General features: G+C 52.1%; 1 protein-coding gene across 6 annotated transcripts in view; it reads right to left on the reverse strand.

The window, feature by feature from the left end:
- Positions 1–391: 391 nt before the first annotated feature.
- The window catches only part of PTPRS (protein tyrosine phosphatase receptor type S), a gene marked incomplete at both ends in the record, with an annotated part of 89,048 nt that continues 69,680 nt past the window's right edge, over positions 392–19,759 (reverse strand). For 4 of the 6 annotated variants that reach the window (XM_080633929.1, XM_080633926.1, XM_080633928.1 and 1 more), the window contains 13 exons: positions 392–460; positions 917–1,052; positions 1,735–1,889; positions 3,085–3,210; positions 3,288–3,414; positions 4,135–4,313; positions 4,733–5,018; positions 6,416–6,570; positions 6,683–6,802; positions 7,352–7,527; positions 10,228–10,351; positions 12,928–13,025; positions 19,374–19,486. In XM_080633929.1, the coding sequence (XP_080490055.1) occupies positions 392–460; positions 917–1,052; positions 1,735–1,889; positions 3,085–3,210; positions 3,288–3,414; positions 4,135–4,313; positions 4,733–5,018; positions 6,416–6,570; positions 6,683–6,802; positions 7,352–7,527; positions 10,228–10,351; positions 12,928–13,025; positions 19,374–19,486 (1,864 nt within the window). Of the gene's footprint in view, positions 461–916; positions 1,053–1,734; positions 1,890–3,084; positions 3,211–3,287; positions 3,415–4,134; positions 4,314–4,732; positions 5,019–6,415; positions 6,571–6,682; positions 6,803–7,351; positions 7,528–10,227; positions 10,352–12,927; positions 13,026–17,085; positions 17,134–19,373; positions 19,487–19,759 lie in introns of all 6 variants that reach the window. The other 2 variants (XM_080633925.1, XM_080633924.1) reach the window with 1 other exon arrangement.

The raw sequence follows: 19,759 nt of genomic DNA on the forward strand, positions 1-19,759 counted from the left end.
TTAGTAAATGAACTGAACTCTAATGATGTAACCAAAGTCGGTTCCTTCCCTTCTGCAGCGGTAACGTCGCCAAGGTGTGTTTTAGCTTTCGGATCTGTCTCCTGATGCCCGTACGTCCTCCACAGCGAACACCACTTGAGGTAACAAGAGCAGGTCACCACTTAAAGCAGTCCTTCAGCAACCTCCTGAGCTGCCTCTTCACGGTCCAGGTTACAACATGGAGTTCCTGAAGGGGTGTTCCTTTCACTCCTTCCCCCTGCTCCCCGATGCATTGTCCAGATGAAAAGGTACTTCTTCTGATTCAGTTTTGTAAGTTCAAGCACTCCTCCTGGGTCAAAAGAGGCCTTCCAGGACTTAAGTGGTTGGTAAAGTCTGCACAACGGATGGCTTTTTATGTTGCATAGTGATCAAAACTTCCCAGATACTCCAGAGCTGCCTGGTAACAGAACTGGTATTCATCCTATGGACAGGAAAGAGAACCAGCTTCAGAGATTTGCAACAGCTCCTCGGGCTCCCTGCCCTGCTTTCCAGCCTGCTTGGGCAGGAACCAGGCACAGGCTCTTTTAATCCCAAAGAGCTGCAGACTATGGGGGAAGGAAGCCCCTTCCCTTTATTGCTTGTGCATGTCCTCGGCACCCATCATCCCACAAGGAACCCTCCTGCCTCTGCAGGCAATGGGGGCTGGTTTGGAGGCACTGAGCTGGGGATGAGGCTGGTGGCTGGGGTGGAAGCTTCAAGAGACTTTATAGCCGAGGTGAACTCAGAGCAGGCTGGGCTGAGCAAGCTTCAGGTGAGGTTTCTGCTTGGGTTGGCTTGGTTGGGAAGGTAAAATATAGGCTCCAACTCAGCCAGGGCAGCCCAGGGCTTGGCTGCAGCCCCTCTCACTGTGACAGGATGGGTCCCCCACTCCCCTTACCTCTGTTTGCACCATTGCAGGTCGTTGTGTTCGCAGCATCTTGACTGTCTGGAAAATATCTACAACACCCTCGTAACGCATCCTCTCCAGGACGATGCTCAGCGTGATGAACACTCCGGTCCTGCCCACGCCAGCGCTGCAGGAATGGAGACAAAAAGGGAGCTGAACGTTACAGTGTGCAAATGGTGCTCTAATGCTGAGGCTACACCATGGCTGAGCTGGGTCTTATGCCCATGTGAGAACTGGAGGTAGGAAAGAGTGGAACTGCCAGAGTGGGTGACCAAAGACATGGTGGAGAATGTGGAATAAAATGAAGAATCAAAAGCTTTGGATAGTGGTGACCAGCATCAGCATGGAAATCATTCCCAATATGTAGCATCAGGCTTCCTAAATAGCAGACTGTGCAGAATGCCTTCATTCTCCTACCCAGGGGATGGGAGGTACAATTCTTGCTACCAGCAAACACCCCCCAGTAGTGTCAGAGATGCAGAACTAGGTTAAGACTGGTACAGAACACTTCTAATTCTGCAGGTCAGCTACTGATTCACAATGTGGGTCCCATCTCCTTCAGAGGACCAGCAGTTCATACCTCTCCCTTAGGTACAAGGGGCTAAAGGCCTTGTGGGCAGTGCCCAGGCCTGAAGGGATGTGAGTTTGGGTGGCAGAAGCAAGGGTTTGGCACCCTCCCCTCCAGACACCCCCAAAAATCTGCCTGCAAAGATGGGCTGGGAAAAGCGGGCGAGAACTCTGGGATTTGAACTCTTTCTGCTCTTTCCCATGCAGAGCTGAATGGGATGGTGCCATTGGCACAAACCTACCTGCAATGGACAGAGATGGGGCCATCCTGGCCAAACTGCTCCTTGGTCTTATGGACCTGGCCGATGAAATCAATGAAACCTTCTCCTGATTTTGGCACACCCTGCTCCGGCCAGTCCGTGAACTGGAACTGCCGCACGGTTCGGGACTGCCCGTCCTGGGAGGAACAGCAACACTGAGACAGCCCGGACACACAAGGCAAAGAAAATCCCCCCTGGTGTTGCTGTGCCATTGAGGGGCACAAAACCCAAACCCAGTTTGTGTTATAAGCAGGTGGAGGGGGGGATGTGTTATCTGGATCCACAGGGATGAAGCCATTCGTGTTGTGGCTGTCAGTCCTGATCTGTGCTCCTGGCAGGGAGCTCTGCCCACTGCAGACCTGCACAGATGCAGGCTGCAGCAAAAGGACCATTCAAGGTGAGGTCGTGGCCTCTCCATCAATCCTGAGCGCGAGCCGCCATGGTGTCAGAATTACAGCTGACAGGAGGATAAATCTTGTCCTCCCAGGACCGATGAGGCATCCTCCTCCTCAACCTTGCAACTCCAATGAGCAGGTTCTGTAACTGGCAACCTCCAAAGCAGGAGCCTGCTTTGAGAGGGAGGGTTCCATTTGCTAAGCACACTTCTGAGATGTTCCTTTATTGAGAAATCTGAATCTACAATGATTTGAGGGAATGTGGCCCTTTGAGTATGAGTAACAGTGCCGTACATCTGCCGTAGGGTGTAGAGGCTCCTGGGGTTTGTATTAGCTCTTTGGAGAGATACTGTTTTCTGCTTTCATCTCAAGCTGCAGGTAAAGCCAGAAGCTGGCTACCCAAGTGACTCACTACTGTGATTAGCGAGCATAGGTTACAAAACTACTTTCCATCTGTAAGAAGAGTCAAGTATATTCAAGTATAGTTTGTGTTTGTGAGCTCTGTTCCTCACTGCAACTAATGTGATGCTAATCCTCTGCTCCACTGATGATAATCCCAGACTCTGTGTCACAGAGGAAGTGTTTACACCTCAGTCTTTCCTATGGGAGCTAAACCACACCAAACTCACAGTATCACAGTATCACAGTATGTTAGAGATTGGAAGGGACCTCAAAAGATCATCTAGTCCAATCCCCCTGCCAGAGCAGGAACACCTAGATAAGATTACACAGGAATGTGTCCAGGCGGGTTTTGAATGTCTCCAGAGAAGGAGACTCCACAACCTCCCTGGGCAGCCTGTTCCAGTGTTCTGTCACCCTCACTGAGAAGAAGTTTCTTCTCAAGTTTAAGTGGAACCTCTTGTTTTCTGTACCCACCTCCCCTATTGCACGGGTTTGAACCACTCCAGCCCAGCCCCAACCCTCGTGCCCCACTTACCCTGGCATCAGTGACCTTGAACTCCCGCAGGATGTACTGGGGCATGTTGTACTCAGCCATGGGATCCACCACGAAGTACTGGTACCGGGCTGAGCGCTCCGCTGGCCAGTACTGATGGCACTTCTCCTGCCAAGGGCAAAGGAAGGGCTCCGTTAGCCCTTGTGCTGCAGCCTCCCCCCCGCTCCTCCTCAGCACGCACTCACCCGCCCCATCTCACGCAGCTTTGTCAGCATCACCACGATGGTGGAGTTGTTCTCCCACAGCATCCGCCAGAAATCTTCTGTGGTCTCTGCCAGCGGCCCTTGAGTGGCAATGTAAGCCTTCTGCTGCCTGCAAGAGAGCCCAAACCCCGCACTGGGTCACTGACGTGGGGAGAGCTGCTTGGGAAGAAGCTTTGGGAAACGCATGCAAAGGCTGGAGAGGAGGAAATCAAAGGGGAATGCTAGGGGAGAGCAGGACCAGTGCAAGGTCTAAGGGGGCAGGAGGTGGCTCTGGTGCTAATGGTCAAACCCAAGCTGTCCCTGACTATTTCCCAGCAGGATGTCCTGGAGGGAAGAAGGTGCAGAAACGTGCACGTGGGGTTGCGTTGCTGCCTCAGTTAAGGCTCAGCTTTAGGTGCCTGGGCTCTGAGCACACCAGGGGAAGGCTGCAGCTCGGGGCATGGATTGCCTGTGGGAAGCTGTCAGAAGTCATACAGAAGGAATAAAAAGGCTCATCTGCTTTTAGAAACCTCCCACTGGCACAATGCACCCCGCACTCACATGCTATGTTTAGGACCTGCAGCTGGAGAAAGGTTTGGTTTCTTTTAGGGACTAAGTGATTTTAAGATGACACAGAATAAAGCTGACCAGAAGGTTCTAGCTGAGTCTGTGTGGGGGTTGTTGGCCGTCAGGAAGAGGGAATTCACCTCTAGCATTGTACCACTGTGTGTACGGAACAGAACAACTGACTCCCCCTGTTAAGAGCTAGTCCAGCCCTTCCCACCTCTGCATCCTTGGCCTCGTACCCAGAGACCTCCCAGAGCGTGGTGGGCAGCAAGGTGCCGGTTACCTGTAGCCATCGATGAAGCTGGCATTGATGTAGTCAGAGCCCTCCACTCCTCGGATGGGCTGGAGGCAGACGCGGGTGGTCTCGTAGGGCATGATGTTCACCAGGCGATTCTTGAACTTGTTGCAGGGGAGGTTGGCGCTGATGAACCTGGAGGTGTGAGCTTTGGAGTTGGCGAGGCGCTGCGGGCGAAGCAGAGCACAACCATTGCTCACCTGCTTGGTTTCGGCTTGAGCCCTATTGAGCCCGCTTGCCCCCCATGTCCCACTGCGCTGTCCTGCCTGCTGGGGCCTCCTTTTTATTTGAAGGGAGTGGGGACAGAGCCCGAGACCTCGCCCTGGGCGAAACTTCCCAGAGGAAAAGTTAAACCCCCCTCATCTAAGGAGGGAGCAAATTCAACCTCACTGGGCAATGACCAGAGCAGCCCCCCCGAACAGCAGCAGCGTAAGTCAGAAAAGTAATTACTTCTCTAACATGGCCTCAGAAAGTTCCCATCAGCCTTATAAAGGCTCCCTGTGTGCTATGGATGCCAGCAGAACAACGCTCCTGTGAAGAACATGGAGCCTTTCTCAGGGCCTGCTGTCCCCATCCAAGCATCTACCTTGAACTCCAGCTCCATGCCTGTCACGTGCTCTCTGGCTTCGATCTGTGCCAGCTTCTGGATGTAGGTGTAGAGATTCCTGGCTGGGACCTCTGTGTTGCCACAAGCAACAGCCTCAAGCAAGGCATCGTGTATAAAGCTGTACTGGTCTTCTGTCTGTACCATGTAGTTGCGCTGTGACCTCATGAGGGTGACGTGCCCGTAAATGTCCACTGTCTTCTCATGCTTTATCCTCTCCAGCATGGCATCAATCACAATGAAGCAGCCGGTCCGTCCAACGCCCGCGCTGGAAGGGAAAGGCAGAAGATGAAGCAATGGCTTGTTCTGCCACTGAAGAAGGGTTTTCCCTTCAACAAGTGGGGGTCTTGCCACTGCCACAAGATGCAGCAAACACAGGGTACAAACAGATGCACAAGGCCAAGAGGGGAACAAGGGACGCTCAGTGCCTGCGAAGGAACCACAGCTACTGATGGAAGGTGCAAAGCTGCCCCTGGGGCTGCGCCTGTTGGCCCTCCCCACTGCTCTGCCCTGTTTCTCCTGCCTTTTGCTCTGTGACAGCCTCAGGACACAGCTCTCGCACCAGACACCCCCTTAGGACAATTCCAGGTAGCGGGCTCTGGGCTGAACTAAAGGCTTAAAAAGCACCTTTCATCACTCAGACCTTTCAGCAGCTGAGACACTACTGATGCTGTAACAGGTAACGTGTGTCACCTCTTCCTCAATGTGCCTGTGCGTGGGGGTAACATCAAACCTGTGGAAATGGCATTTGTGGCACAGCAGGGCTCTGCAGGGCCAGGCACTTGCTGCTGTTAATAAAGGGTCTCCTTTTACTATTGCAGTGCAGCCCCTTTTTTTCCTGGAGCCCCCTTGGTCTGTGTTAATGAGACCAGCACCTGACCCAGGCAGGTGACTGGAGCTGTGGCAAGGATTCAGCAGCTGATGTGGGCGCTGGGCTCCGCATGGTGTGAGCTGACAGCTTTGTTCAGCCTCTGAGGTACCTGGTAATTGCCATCGGCAAGGTTAGTGATAAGTTGCCCACTTCCAAAGCCTGTTTAGAGGCAGGATTAGCTTCCCCCAAGCAGCCTGTATAGAACTCAAATGTCTTCCCCCAGTGCAGAGTAAGCTACAGGTTCCTCCACACCCGCCTGAGGAACACAGGGATGTATCAAGTTGAGGCTGCAGGCATTCCTCTTGGGTTGGAAAATGAATTAGGGAAAATACCTGCCCAAAGCAGCTTCCAGTCTGTCATTATCAGAGTGGCTGCAGCACTCAAACCCCCCCCTTTCAATCACTGTCAGCTGTCTTCTTGACAGCAGCTTTGCCTCCCAAACACCCGCTGCAGCAACACCAAGCAGCTTCCGAGGTCACATCCATCCTCCTCCTTTCTCAGTGTGACAAGAAACAACCTCTACACAAACCAGACACCAGCATAGCACGGGCTGCTTCCCACTGCTAACACGAGCCCAGTGCTTGGTGCAAACTGAACCCCTCTGTCATCAGCTCAGGGAATTCTGCACTCTGAAAACCCCAAGAAGCCTCCTCAGATGGTGCCTGGGACAGGAGAGCTCTGGGGGGGCACTCGCTAGGAGACTGCACACATCTCCCAGGTGCAAATCCACATCCTTCTGAACTGCCGCCCTTGCAGCCGGCTCCATGCAAGAGTGGGATGAAGGAAATCGGTACCTGCAGTGCACCACGATGGGACCAGCATCAGGGGGGTTGCAGGTTTTCACCCGTCTCAGGAAGGCCAGGAATGGGGTTGGGTACTCAGGAACACCGTGGTCAGGCCATGCCGTGAACTGGAACTGGCGAACCTCCCGCTTCTCACTGGAGCCATTCTGCACAGACAAAAGGGCACCAAGAGTAATGGGAGGTTCCAACACAGGCCATGCCCTGCCTGTGCCGTGTCCAGGGAGCCCAGCTCCAGGATAAACCCAGGCTAAAGCTCACCTTATGAAGGGAGAACGTTCGAACGCAGAATGTGGCCAATTCAATGGTATCAAGTAACGTCACTTGAATCATCCCATAGGTGTCTGTACCTCGGCCTGGCCAGTACTGGTCACACTTTATCTGGAAGACAAGAGTCATTGCTCAGAGCTGAACAAACCCTGCAGGGGAAGCCCATTCCAGAACTGTCTTGTGTTGCAAAGCGGAGGGAAGGCCCAAGAACTCTGTCCAGAGCACCACAAGAGGGACAAACCCAGCATGAAAAGCTCCTACTGCCTAAGCACAGCCTTTGATGCACCACATCAATCATGTAGACAATAGACTGGAATGAGCCTGAAGACCAGAGTAAACGTACTGGGGCTTGTTAAACAAGAGAACTGAATGTGAAACTTGCCACATGATTAACTCTGAGACAGACCTACAAAGCATGCAGTGGGACTGAGTGTCCTCTCCTCTTGGAATTGCAAAGGAGGCTGCAGCTTTCCAGGGTGAATGCTTTGGGGTTTTTTCCAAAGCAATGAATCACGGGACTTTTAGGGTGCTGGCAAAGCAGCAGCAATCCCCCACTGACATCCATGTGGGCTGCAGATCAAAGGGATCTGCTGTTCCCCAGCCCTACCCTCCAATCCCCCAGGATTATGACTAACCAGTCATCCCTCTTCTGCATCTTACCCGTGATTTCTCCTCCAGCTTAGTCATCATAACAATAGTGGCTGAACGCTGCTCCCACACCATCCTCCAAAAGTCTCCAAAGGTCTCTGGCAGAGGCCCCTGCGTAGCGATGTAGGCATTCTGCTTCCGATAGCCATCAATGTAGTTGGCGTTAATGTAATCACTGCCCACAATTCCTGCATTAAATCAGAGCAAAAGCAAGTGAGTGAAATTGCACGGGACTTTCTATGTAGTTGGAAACATGAGGAGAACTTTGCAGGAACGGTGGTACAGAGAATTCCCCTGCAAAAGTACTGGAGACATCGTGGCTCGATGGGTTAGAATTAGGGAGTAACAGGCTTTTTGCAAGCTTCTCCTAGCTCAAGCTCCTGCCTCGAGGGTCTGCATTGCAGGGGGACAAGTAACGGCTTGCACAAGGCATTAAAGAGACAGAATCTCAAGCCTTGAAATCACGGTCATCTCACTGGTGTGCTAACAGGAGCAAACGGCCTGGTCCAGGGCTCTTGCTTCTCTGGTCCCAAAAGGACAAAACTAAGTCCTTGTCCCAGAACACTCAGCAAATGGCAGCAAATGGAGCTGGCTGACGCACTGTGCTGTCCACAGCCTAATTCCAGGTGGTGAGCTACAGCTGGACAAAGCAAGGAATAAAACCAGGCTTGATTCAGCCAGGAAAGGCTTTGAAATGACAGCCTCTGACTTGCTCTGAGCTGTCCGCTGTCGATTTTAGGAGTGGGCTTTTTCCTATTCACGAGTTCCAGGCTATTGAGTTACAGCTGCTTTGCCCATGTCCTCGCCTGAGGGCTTCGATATGAGTGGCAGGAGGTGCTGCCAGAGCGAGGAGGGTGACTGGGCCACAGCAGCAGCAAAGTGCTCTGAAGTGAGAACAGACCCTGGCAAGCACCGATGCTCAGGCTGAGCTTCAGAGAGCCACGAGGCTGGCACCAAGGAGCTGCTGGCGAGGGGCAGGTTCCTGCTACCCTGTGATTAACTCTGCACCAAGTGCTTAACTCCTGCCTCCAGGGGAGCCAGCAGGAGGGGAGCGGTACCAAGATGGAACTGGGCTGCTGGTCCCCATCCTGCTGCAGCGAGAGCCATTGCTGCGCCTGCTGGCGAGGTGCGATCCACGCCGAACTGCCTGCCAGCCCTCAGGAGTGCTTGGTCATTTCAGCTGTGGTAGAAATGGCTTTTGATTAAGTTTCTGGAGGGTTCCCTGCCCCCATTCCTGCCCGAGCTGAGATTCCAGGGGGGAAGGCGGCTGCGCAGCAGCTGATCAAGGCTGAGCTTCCGGAATTAATCTCCTCTCTAGCCCCCTTGGGTCCACTCTGTAATTTCCAGTGGTGGCCATGAGCCCCTGCAATGTGTCGCTGTGTGACAAGCCCAGTTACAGAGAAGTCCCAGAATTAAAGCCACTGCTTCTTCCTGACCAAGCAGATGGCGCCAATCTGCAGCCTTGACAAATCCAGCTTTAAAACAAAGAGAAAGCAACAACTAATTCCTCCAGCTCATCTTCCAGCCCTCATCATAAAACACAGCCTGGTAGGAAGAAACACACCAGCCAAGACATGTCAGAACCTCTCAGATGCTTGAAAATGAAGCCCTGGCCAGTCATACTTGCACCATTGGTCCCTCACGATGCCACCTGAGCAGAGATGGGATTACTGCCTGCGTTCAACTCCTTCCTGAGAGCCAAGACCAGCCCAAAGAGCCCTTCACTTCTACACTTGTGCTCTGTTCTTTTCCCTTGAATGACAAGGCAACTTTTGAAAGCCATTGCTTGGCTCATACAATATTAATCTGAGAAGCAAACCAAGCCAGAACAGAGTCATCTTCACAGTCAGAAAGGTTTCAAACCCTCTAATGGCAGGCAGGACCAAACCAGATTTGTGCAGCCTTTTGGCAGATCACCATGATCTGTTGGCACCTCAGAACAGCTCTGCCACTTCTCCACGGCCCTCAGCATTACCTCGGCACAGGGAGATTATTCCAGCAATTCCCTTGTCACGAAGGCTTCTGCGTTAACCTTTCCATTCAGCAGGGGGTTATTAGGACATCCCATATCCTCTCTACTCCGAGGATCAGCTCTTAGCGATGCAAGACTGGTCTTAAATGCTTTATCTGCCCAGCACAGCCACACACAACCTGAGACGATGGAACTAAAGTATTATCTCAGCAGCAGCAACCAAAGCACTTGCCCTGTTCAACTGCATCATCTCCATCACCAAAAGCCCCCTTTTATCCCAGCGTGCACCAGAGCAGCTCTGTCAAGAGCCACGAGTTGTGAAATCCGATGTAAATTTCCTGGCTGCACCATTCCTCACATAAGAAGCTCAAGAAACAATTTCTGACCTACGAGGCTACCACGGACCCCTTCTTTGCTGAGCCTTGCAGGGGCCAGGACTGCAGCAGGAGCTGCACAGCAAGCAACCTTCCCATCAGTACAGCTCAGCAGCCACACCTCTGCTGTGCTGCTGACACCCTCATTGTACAATTTGCCCTGGGCTTACTTCTCACTCATCCCCTCTACAGGAACACTCCACGTTCACTGCCACCCACTGACCTGGTCCTGCTCCCTCTGAAGCCCTGTGTGGTCTGAATGCTTCCTGTTAGTCAGATATGCACCGAGCCAGGATCAACAAGTAAAGGGATGAGAGTTTCTTGCTAAACCAGCTCTTGGAATGAGGGACTACAGGGAATGCACAAGCCCCCAGAATTTAACCAACGCCTGCCTTACAGAGGTACCTCCTCCTTGCGAAACTCCCAGGGGGATGTGAAGAGAATATAAAGAGAGGGCAGCAGGGACGGGAGAAGAGCATTTGCCACACGTTTCCCTGCAGCAACTTCAGGTGCTACCACGCAGGAGCGGAGGTGCTCGGTACCTTCAATGGGCAGCAGGATGACGCGCGAGTGGTCGTAGGCAATCACGTTGGCGTATCGGTTTTTGGGCTTGTTCACTTCGAGGTTGGAGTGCTCCCAGGTGAACTGCTGGCCAGGGTCAATGGACTGCAGGAATTGGGAGAGAAATGAGAGTCAGAGAGGGGAAAAGCAGCAAATCAAGCTCTCAATGCCTCATTCCACATGGGACAGATCCTGGCTCTGAAGATGGAGCTCAGGAACGCAGCGTTCACCGTTTGCTTCCCTCAAGAACTGATCTTTAGCGTGGAAAGGCCCCAGCCTGGTGGCACATGGTGCTTGTGTCCCATCTCCCTTGGTCCCGAGTGCACCCAGAGCAGTACCTGACACAATTCCCCCTCTGGCATGGTGCAACCTGGTGGCAAAAGCATCAGTGCAATTCCAGGCTGCAATACAGAGGCCTCAGAGCCTACTTGTGCACTGGGTTAGTTACAACCCTGCTGATAAACGGCCAGCAAAGGGGAGAGAACAGGAACAAGCACATCAGGATGTATTTATGAAATGATGAAGAGCCTCAATCTGTGCATGGTTAAACTGAACAACCATTAAGAGGGCATAAATATACCAGTGTCTCGGTGAGTACCAATACCTAGGAAGAAGATGATTAAGCTAGGACAAGGTTTATAACCACATGTGCTAATGGGATATGAAACATCAGGGAAAAAAACTTGCTGTCATGGGCAGCAGGAAGGGACTTGGCTGCTCTGTAGAGAGCAGAGACAGCAGAGAGAGCATCACTTGGGGCCACAACTTGGTGCTGAAGGTCTCCCAGGTCCCAAGGAGGGAGCAAGCACCATGGAGCCTGGCAGGGTGCGTGTGAGGAGCGTGTCTGCCTGGACAGAGGAGGGGTAAGGACCCTGGCCTTATGCAAAGGAATCAACATGGCTTTTTCCTAGAAGGGATGAAGGAGTAAACAGTGAAATGCACTGGAGAGAAAAATCCTCTCTCCTGTCTGGGTGATTTATGCCAGGTTTGGGCGGTTGCATTGGGTTTTTTCCCCCCTCTAAAGTCCAGCTGTCCCAGATATGGAAATTAGGTTAATTACATTTACCTCTAAATCCTCAGCCAGCAAATTAAATAAAACAAGGGCTTAATTCCTTCATCATTTTGCAGAGCTCTTGGGGTTTGCCTCAATTGGAAGCTTGGCAGGAACGTGCAGAGCTGCCTTTCTCGCTGTTCGCTCTCCCTCTCCCTGCCACTGCTGGATGCTGGGACAGGGTCCTGCACACACCGACCTGGATGCATCCCTCTGATCCCTCGCCATGCACCCGCTGCCCTTCCCTGCTTGTGCTCTCCCCAGAGGTCCCCAGGCACAGCTCAGCTCCAGTGATGGCACAAAACCCCCTCACAAAATGTCCTTTTGTTGCTGCGGAGCATCTCTACCTAACGTGTATTTATACTGTTGTAACGTGGCTGTTTGCTCTCCATCCCTCTCATCATGCCTCGTGCTCACTTCATTAGTGATGTTTGTTTAGCTCTGGCTCTCCCAGCAGAGGAGGTTGTGCTGGAATGAAGCCAGGGCACTTGGGATATTGCATTATGCAAATCAGCCTTTGAAATCTGGATAGAGCGTATTAAGAGGCTGCTGCTCCCCCTGCACCCCACCGCGGGGTGAAAGACCCCAGCAGAGCAAACCCCCTCCCAGTGGATGGAGGATGGAGCTGCTTGATGTTTGCAAGTCAGACCAGGGAGAAACCGCCCCAGAACCAGTCCTTTGTTCAGGAAATACCCCTTGCTCTCCGCCTGCACACAGCACTGGGCAGTCTAGACCAGCTATCAGTCTGAAACATCAGGGCCTTTGGTGTCTTTGAGCAACAACAAAGAACATTCAGTCATATGGCCAATCTGCAGTGAAAGCAGCCCACGTACCAGTGACCCCAGCAGCACCACTGGGATTTAACCAGTGCTGATGCAGCCACAGTACGAGGAGTGGACAGGAGCAGGTTTGTGCCAGCACACGGCCCTTCCCTGTCTGCTAACAAGGATGCCATGCTAAGCGGTGGCAGAGGTAATGAGGGGGCTATGATGCTCATCACCTTCCCCCCTCAGGCTGCCTTGGGGCTGGCCAACCCCTTAGCCCTGGCAAGGTGGGAATTTTACAGTCTGGGAGAGTAATTGGGAATGCTGGTCGCTGTGGGAGCAAAACTGAGTAACTAAACATGAGCAGGAAGGAGACAGAAAGAGCACAAAGCCACCAGCCAAGACATGGAAGGTACAAATCATCCTGTTTTCTCAGCTTTATCTCTGTGGCTGCTGATCGTGTCAGCTGTGGAGGACTTAACTGCTCCTCTCGATTAACTTCAGCTATCTGAACCCGGGTATCACATTCCTTGGCTTGGTCCTCTCCATGCTCCGCATTAAGACACAGGCACCCACACGGACAACTCCCCATCCTGTCTGTCTGGCTGCCACCTTCCGGGAATGCATCCCTTTTCCTGAAGGGAGCTCAGACCCTGCCCAAGATTCTTGTCCTTTGGCTCACAGACCAAGCCTCTTTCTGATCTGGAACTGAACCTAACAATGCACTGAGCAAGGACTTCATTTTCAATACACAAATAGCTTCTTTATGTTAGCTAAACCCTTGTGTTTATGTGAATGAGGGCCTTGCTGAACTCCCTGATTCCTAGCTCTGCAAAGCCACGCACAGCACTCGCTCTTGCTCATACCTCATACTCTTGGGACAATTTCAGGTTATCATTAGCTTTGAGATGCTCTGTGTGTTCAGCCAGCTCGGAAACGGGGATTGGTGGGTGGCTGAGCATACCTAAAAGACAAGACAGCAGGAAAAGAATCTCATTTAATAATACCTAAAATTCACCGCCATTGCACATGTTATAAGAAGAAACAAGAAAGGAAAATAAATTACAATGTAAGATCTGCAATGAAAGTAGGGAGGTTAGAAGAGAAGAATTCAGGGCTCGAAATTGTGTCCTTGGAAGTAACAAATCAAACTCAAGGAAATAATAAAACCAGTAAAATGAGCATGTGCCTGTGATGGCCCCGTTTTCAATGCGTAAATCAGAGCAAACCAAAAAGGAAAATCCAAAGAGCAGATGCGTGTGAGCGATTCCAATAGTGGACTTCAAATGAGCAAACGCTGCCAGAGGAACCTACGCAGCAAATGTTCCAGCACCCGCAATGATCAGAAACCAGCTCCAACACAAAAGAAGGGAAGGGGCAGGGATCCAGCCAACCATGGTGATGTGGGGCAGGGGAAGGGAATGCAGATGGGGGGAAGCAGGGGAGGCTTTTCAGGCATTGTCCTTTGCACAGCCACTGGCTCTGTAAGCTTCTTGGTGAGCTCATGGACGTGGTGGTCTAAGCTTCACCGCTCCAAGAGTGCAACCAGGTATGGAAATGGGAAGTACTGGCTCCTCTTCCTGCTCACGGCTGGTGGATGATGTTCCTCCTACAGCACAGCCTGCAGATGGTCGGTGCTGCTCTGTCCTCACCCTCTTCCATCTGCAGGACAGGCTGTGCCAGCCCTGCCACAGCCTCTGCTGGGGATGTCGTTACCTTTTGTGATGGATGGGGAGGCAAAAGATCCTCTTGCCCCTTCCCACACTAAGTGATGGGAAGCAATTTGCTGTGGAGACTGATGCCTCCTGACCTTGGTTCACCCTTGCAATCCTCACCAGCACTCCACTGTGCCGGTACTGATGCATTCAGTACTGCCAAGGAACAGACTTGTTCTTCTCCAAGACACACTGGAGGGTCATGCTGCATCAGGCTGAAGGCACATCTCAGCCATGAATGGGGCTGAGCAGCTCCTCTGTTTTCAGTCTGAACTCCGATTTGCACATCCTGCTCCAAGAGGGGCAGCTGGAGCTCTGGGAAGAGCAGGGATCCTTCCCATCCTCCCCTCTCAAATAGCTACGCTAGAAAACGAGGTGGAAAAGCGCTCCGTGCTTTGCTCATCTGCATTGGATCATGTTTTTCCAAAGGCTTCCCATGCTGTCTGCCAGCCGATCCCGCTGCCAGTGACAGCGGATAGGCAAGGGCAGCAGCATGCCGAGAAGCCCTGGGCAGTGCCCCCAATGAGGACAGGAGTGGAGAAGAGATGGAAGCCAGGGAGAATTTCGAGCCCCGTGGGTGTTGGTGTGTAACAAAGCAGCGGCGGTGGCAGCAGCATGGTCAGATACTCTGAAAACTCAGCACAGAGATGGCAAAGCAAGCATGACATCCGCAGTTTTACAGTGACTTCTGGAGAGATGCTGCCTCCCCCAGGCCTGGGGACAGGATGAGTCTAAACAGAGTGGGCATCTGAGCCACCACTCAGACAGGGCTCTCCTAAGCTAACTGGACCTTTAGTGTAGCCACCACTCAAACCAGGCATCTTGTGGCTAACTAGGCACGAGATATCTGGCTCAAAATAGAAGGGGCGGGGGGTGAACAGACAAAGAAACCCTCACAAAAACAGCCCCAAAGTATTCCGGAGCCTGCCCTGGCTCCATTCTAATCTGCTGAGGATCAGGGCAGGAAGTGCCTTCCTGCTCATGGAGGAAAAGCTCCCAGTGTATCTTGCTGTCCTGCAGCCCACTGCACCTGGACAAGGATTTCTCCTCTGCTTCTCACCCTGGACTGGAAGGTGGCTGCCATCCAGCCCCAGATGCACACTGGAGGTGTTGGAAGAACTGGTCTTGTCTCTGCTCATGTGGAAGGGGAAGGCCACCCTGGCTGAGAGCCCAAACCAAGTGAGCATCATAAACACTTTGCTCAGTGTCTGTCCCTCTGCCTCTGAAAGTAAGGGCTGAAGAGGGCAGGAAACACACCTCGAGCTGCAGCATCAAAGCCAAACACGACTCAGAAGAACTTCTGGCAACCCAACAAAAGCTGCCTCCGGATCTCTGTGGATCTCTCTCCCTGACTTTTTTCTCCCTGGGCTGGAGGCAGCCGGGCAGTGCTTGGCCCAGCAGCACAAAGCTAGAGGCTATTTGCTTCAGAACACAGCAGCTACGTGAAACCCCACGTGGTGAACACAGGGTGGAAGGAAAAATATCCACAGAGAAGCCCAGCAAGAAAAATAAGCCCAGCTCCTCTTTGGCTCAGAAGTCATGGAGCAGCCTGGCATTCCCTCTGGATGGGAAAGGCTCACTGTGCCAATCTGGATGGGAGTCACATTCCCCCTGAAGGCATTTCACAAGTTTCCTTCATAAAAGCTCCAGGAAAACTCATCGATGTGACCAGCTCCTGCCAACCAGCTCTGTCTCTTTGCTGGGAGCATCCCCACCTCCACCCCGCTGTGAACAGCCCCTGGCTGTGAGCACATGGGCACTTGTCTTGTTGCGCTGCTGTGAAAGACAGAAATCCCCTTGTGGGATCGATTTCTGGCGCTCTTTAGAATAAAAGAAGACCAGAAACCTCAGCAGGGATGAACACTTTCCTGGTCAAAATGCCAAGTGCATGGGGGCTCCCATTAAGATCCAGGAGGAGACTGATATGAAATGAGCCAGGAGCGGTACTTCCCGGGGGCACCAGCAGCACCACTGCGGCAGCTGCAGCAGCTTCCCTTTTGTCTGCTTCAATACCTCTTTGTAGAGATGAAGGGAACCGGCTCACAGGCTCCTCTGCTCAGTGGCCTCCTGGCTACCTGCAGGGCTGCCACCCAGGGAGCCCTCCCAGCAGCAAGGGGGGCAGAGGGACCATTGCCATGGGCTGAGGGTCAGCCGCCAAGGATCAGTGTGGCTGGAAAAGCCACACAGACCCCCTGTGTTCTAATGCCAGGGTTAAGGGGAGGTGGCAGGTGGACTGGGACAGTATTGACAGGAGCAGTCAATCCCAAAGAGATCAATATGTGGATTAAACTATTCAAAGAACCATCCCAGCCCTCCCATCTCTGAGCACAAGCAGCAGCTGCGACTTCACATTTGTCAGCTCACATCTACTCCTCTGTCCAGCATTAAAACAATAAAATCAAACCCACCCAGCAAAGCTGGGATCTTGGCTTCTAATGGGATGAAGTCTTTCGGAGGCAGTCTCATCTAACATTTCAATCACTTGAGTCTCTCTAATCTTATCACAAAAGACTTGACTCTCTGTGCAGCAGCCAACCTGCCAGCAACATCACCCTAACATCTGTTCCATGGGCCAGAGCCCATCTATCCTTGCAAAACCACTGTGCCAGGATGGCATCCTGCATGAAACCAGGGTGTGAGGAGGACCACGGACAGGCCTCTGGTCTTTGTGCTCGTGGAATAACCTGATGCCAAGGAACAGACACCTGCCACAGATGGGAAATGGCTCTTTCCTTGTCCGACATGAAAAGGTGCCTGCGTGGCTCTTTCCACAAAAAGACAGCGGCTCCTCAGCTGCAGCTCTCGCTTTTCTCTTTCCCTGCTTTAAGAAGCAACGGACACAAAAGCACAGGCACACACACAGCGCTCAGACATTGGGACACAAAGATCACTTCCTGCCCGTGAGGGACATTGAGCCAAGCTTCAGTAACGCAACATCTTTGACAATGGGTGAAAGGGAAGCCTCAAACCCGAGGTCTTTCTCCTGAAACAGCAAGAGAGACACAGAAGGATGGGCAGTGTCCCACGCTGCTACCTGGGGCTCTATTGTGCTGCTGCTACCCTTGGCTTGCAAAAGGCCTGTTGTTTGATACTGTAAAACTGGAAGCGCAGTTCAGACAAACAGATGGCACAGAAACGGGGATGAGATGGGCAAACACTGCAGGAATACAGAGAATTTGGCAAAAAATAAGTATTAATAATAACAGGAACAAAACAGAACTGGAAAAGGAAAGCGACAGAAGAGAAAAAACTAATAATGGGGGGGGGGGGAAATGAAACCAACAGGAACAAAAACACACAGGAACTAACTTTCAAAGTCAAACTCAGGGTCACTGAGAGGGCTGCTCAGACCAGAATCTGCAGAAAACAGTAAAAAATAAATAAATAAAATATACACTTGTTTAAAAATTTCATGCTAATAAAACAAAAAAACCAACATAAATCTGAAGAGGAAAAGAAAAGTTATTTTTGTGCTGCTCAGGCTAGGACATGGTACCAACATGTGCTGGGCTTTCCCCTCTCTGAGCTGCAGAGATGCTCATACACGCTCCCATGCCCACCTCCCCTCTCTGTTTGGCTGCTGGGGACATCATAGAGGCTCTGCTTCTGGGTCCTCTGGCTGGAGAAGAGCCTACAGGTCCTCTTCTAAACCACAGTGTATAGAATTCCGATTCCTTCAGTTCAGACAGCACTTCCCTACGAGCTGCACCACAATCTCTCCATCACCACCAACGCACCCAAAGCTCTGATTTTCCATTTCCATCTTCACCCAACTCTTTGCAAAATTCTGTAGGAGGCAGCTGACAAACTCCCAAACCCTTTAAAACCTCTCTCTGCTTTACAACCTATAGAGCAGAGTCAATGAGCTGGATAAACTCTGGCTAGATAAACTCATAAAGGAAAGGTGACATCTTTCTAAAGCTAGACTGGACAAAACCCTTTAGAGATGTGCAGACCTTTGCCCAGCAGAGCATTAGCAGCAGGTTTGCATGTCTGAGCTACCTTTTACAGCCTCTTAGACCAGAGGCAGAGGATGATCAAACCAGCATGGTCAATGAAGACAGACTCACTCATCTATCCATCACTTGGAAGTGCCCTCAGCTGACTTTGTTACCCTGTGGGGACAAGGAGAAATAGCCAGCAATGGAAACACATGGAACAGCACTTCCAGCTGCTTTTTGGCGCCCAGGCTAAGCTGGATGGCCTCAACCTGTTATCTTTACTTTGATCTCAATGTAGATTTTGCCTGGGGCAGCTCAGCTCTTTCTCTTGGGTCTCACACCACCACCTGAAGCTCCCAGAAGCCAACCTGAACACTCCCAAAGGGAGCTCCTGTCTGCACCCAGTATATAACACTGAGCCCAGAGAAACCCAAACTGGTGCTGAGCTCAGCTGAGAACACTCAAAAGATCTCAGACACCTCCAGACTGTCCTGCAAGAACAACAACAAGAGCTGATTCAGGGACCTGCTGCTGAACTGCTCTGTGTTCAGTCCCTGCATGCTGGATCGAACGTTATCCTATCCCTCCACTGAGACTCAACCATTCCTAAGCTTGGGCTGATACCAATGGGTTGTTCCTAACTCTTTTTGATATGAAACCCTCAGCTCAGTGCTGCCTTTGTGCTTCCCTCTGGGTACCTATTGACCTACCAACCCTACCCTAAGAAGACTCAGACAACGCTAAGGACAGGACTGAGATGGGAAGGGGAAACAGGAGCTGCAGAAACATTACTAACAAGCACAACACAGCAAAAAAATACAAACAAACTGAAAACCACAGCCAGCCCCCAAAAAGCACAGTAAATTCCCTTCCAAATCCTCAAGCACCAGGAACTCAGAGGCAGAGGTGGGTACCAGAGTGCAGGCACTGCTCAGCGTTGCCAAGCATCTGTCTGCGTGAGGACATGCCTGCGCTGGGCCGGGTCAGTGGTGGCTTGCAGAGGTGCCATGCAGGCAGCTTAGACATGCATGTGCATGGGACACACGTGTACAAAAGGAGGGTGCTTCGAGCTGCTCTGCCCAGGACTGAAGTGCAGTTACACGCCTGCTCAGCGGCTGTTTGCAGCGATGGGGTCTGCATGAAGTGGGGAGATGCTGCCTCAAGCAACCTGCTGAACCCCTTGGGCAGGCCTGGCTCCTCCCCGCAGTGGTTTGGCCAGTATGCAGGCAGCACCAGCTCCAGATGTGGCTGAAGCCCTGGGTGCTGGGGAACATGCCACGCTTCATCTCCATCACCCCAGGGTGTGGGGCATGGAGCAGGGTGGCAGCATTGGTGGTCTGGCAAAAGCTTGGCACAGCCACGGCTCCTGCAGCTGCACACTTAGCCCAGAATGCACCAATTTAATACATGGGAAAGCCCTTCTTCCTGCCTCGCCAGTGCTGAGGAGAGCCTGTGCAAGGTCCTTGGGCTTCCCCTGCAAAGCTTTTGTTCAGCAGGCTTGCTTAGCACAGACAAGGCACGAGGTTCCTTGGCTGCATCCTGGGTGTCAAAGGCAGCACTGCAGCAGCCTTCCCACAGGCAGGAAGGGGCTAACGAAAGGGCAGTTGCTCCACTGCTGCCTTCCCAAGTGAGAAAGGCTGGTTAGCAGCTGGTTACCTGGGGTCTGGAAGTTGATGCGCCTCATTTCCACAGGGTCCTTAGGGTGGTGCGGGGTGATCTCCGCGTTGTTCAGGAGGCATTTTGTCCGCGGCTCCGAATCCTTCCGTTTGCTTTAGAAAACAACAATGATAAAAAAAGAACTGAAAACACAACCCCAAAAACTCCCGAAACAGAAGACAAAGCAACTTATGGGCCTTTTAGTCCCTTTTGTCTTTTCAGCTCCTCAGGCCATGTTGAGACCTGAGCATAGCTCCCACTAAAATCAGGATCGGGTGCAGCATGGATCTAAGTTACCTAAAATGTCTCAGCAAAGGGATGAGGTTTGGAGGGGTTTCAGTGCTGCACTGGATGGGTTCACATCACCCCAGCAGCTTTTGGGCAAG

This window comes from Psittacula echo (assembly GCF_963264785.1).
Source record: "Psittacula echo genome assembly, chromosome: 24".
Classification (NCBI taxonomy): domain Eukaryota; kingdom Metazoa; phylum Chordata; class Aves; order Psittaciformes; family Psittacidae; genus Psittacula; species Psittacula echo.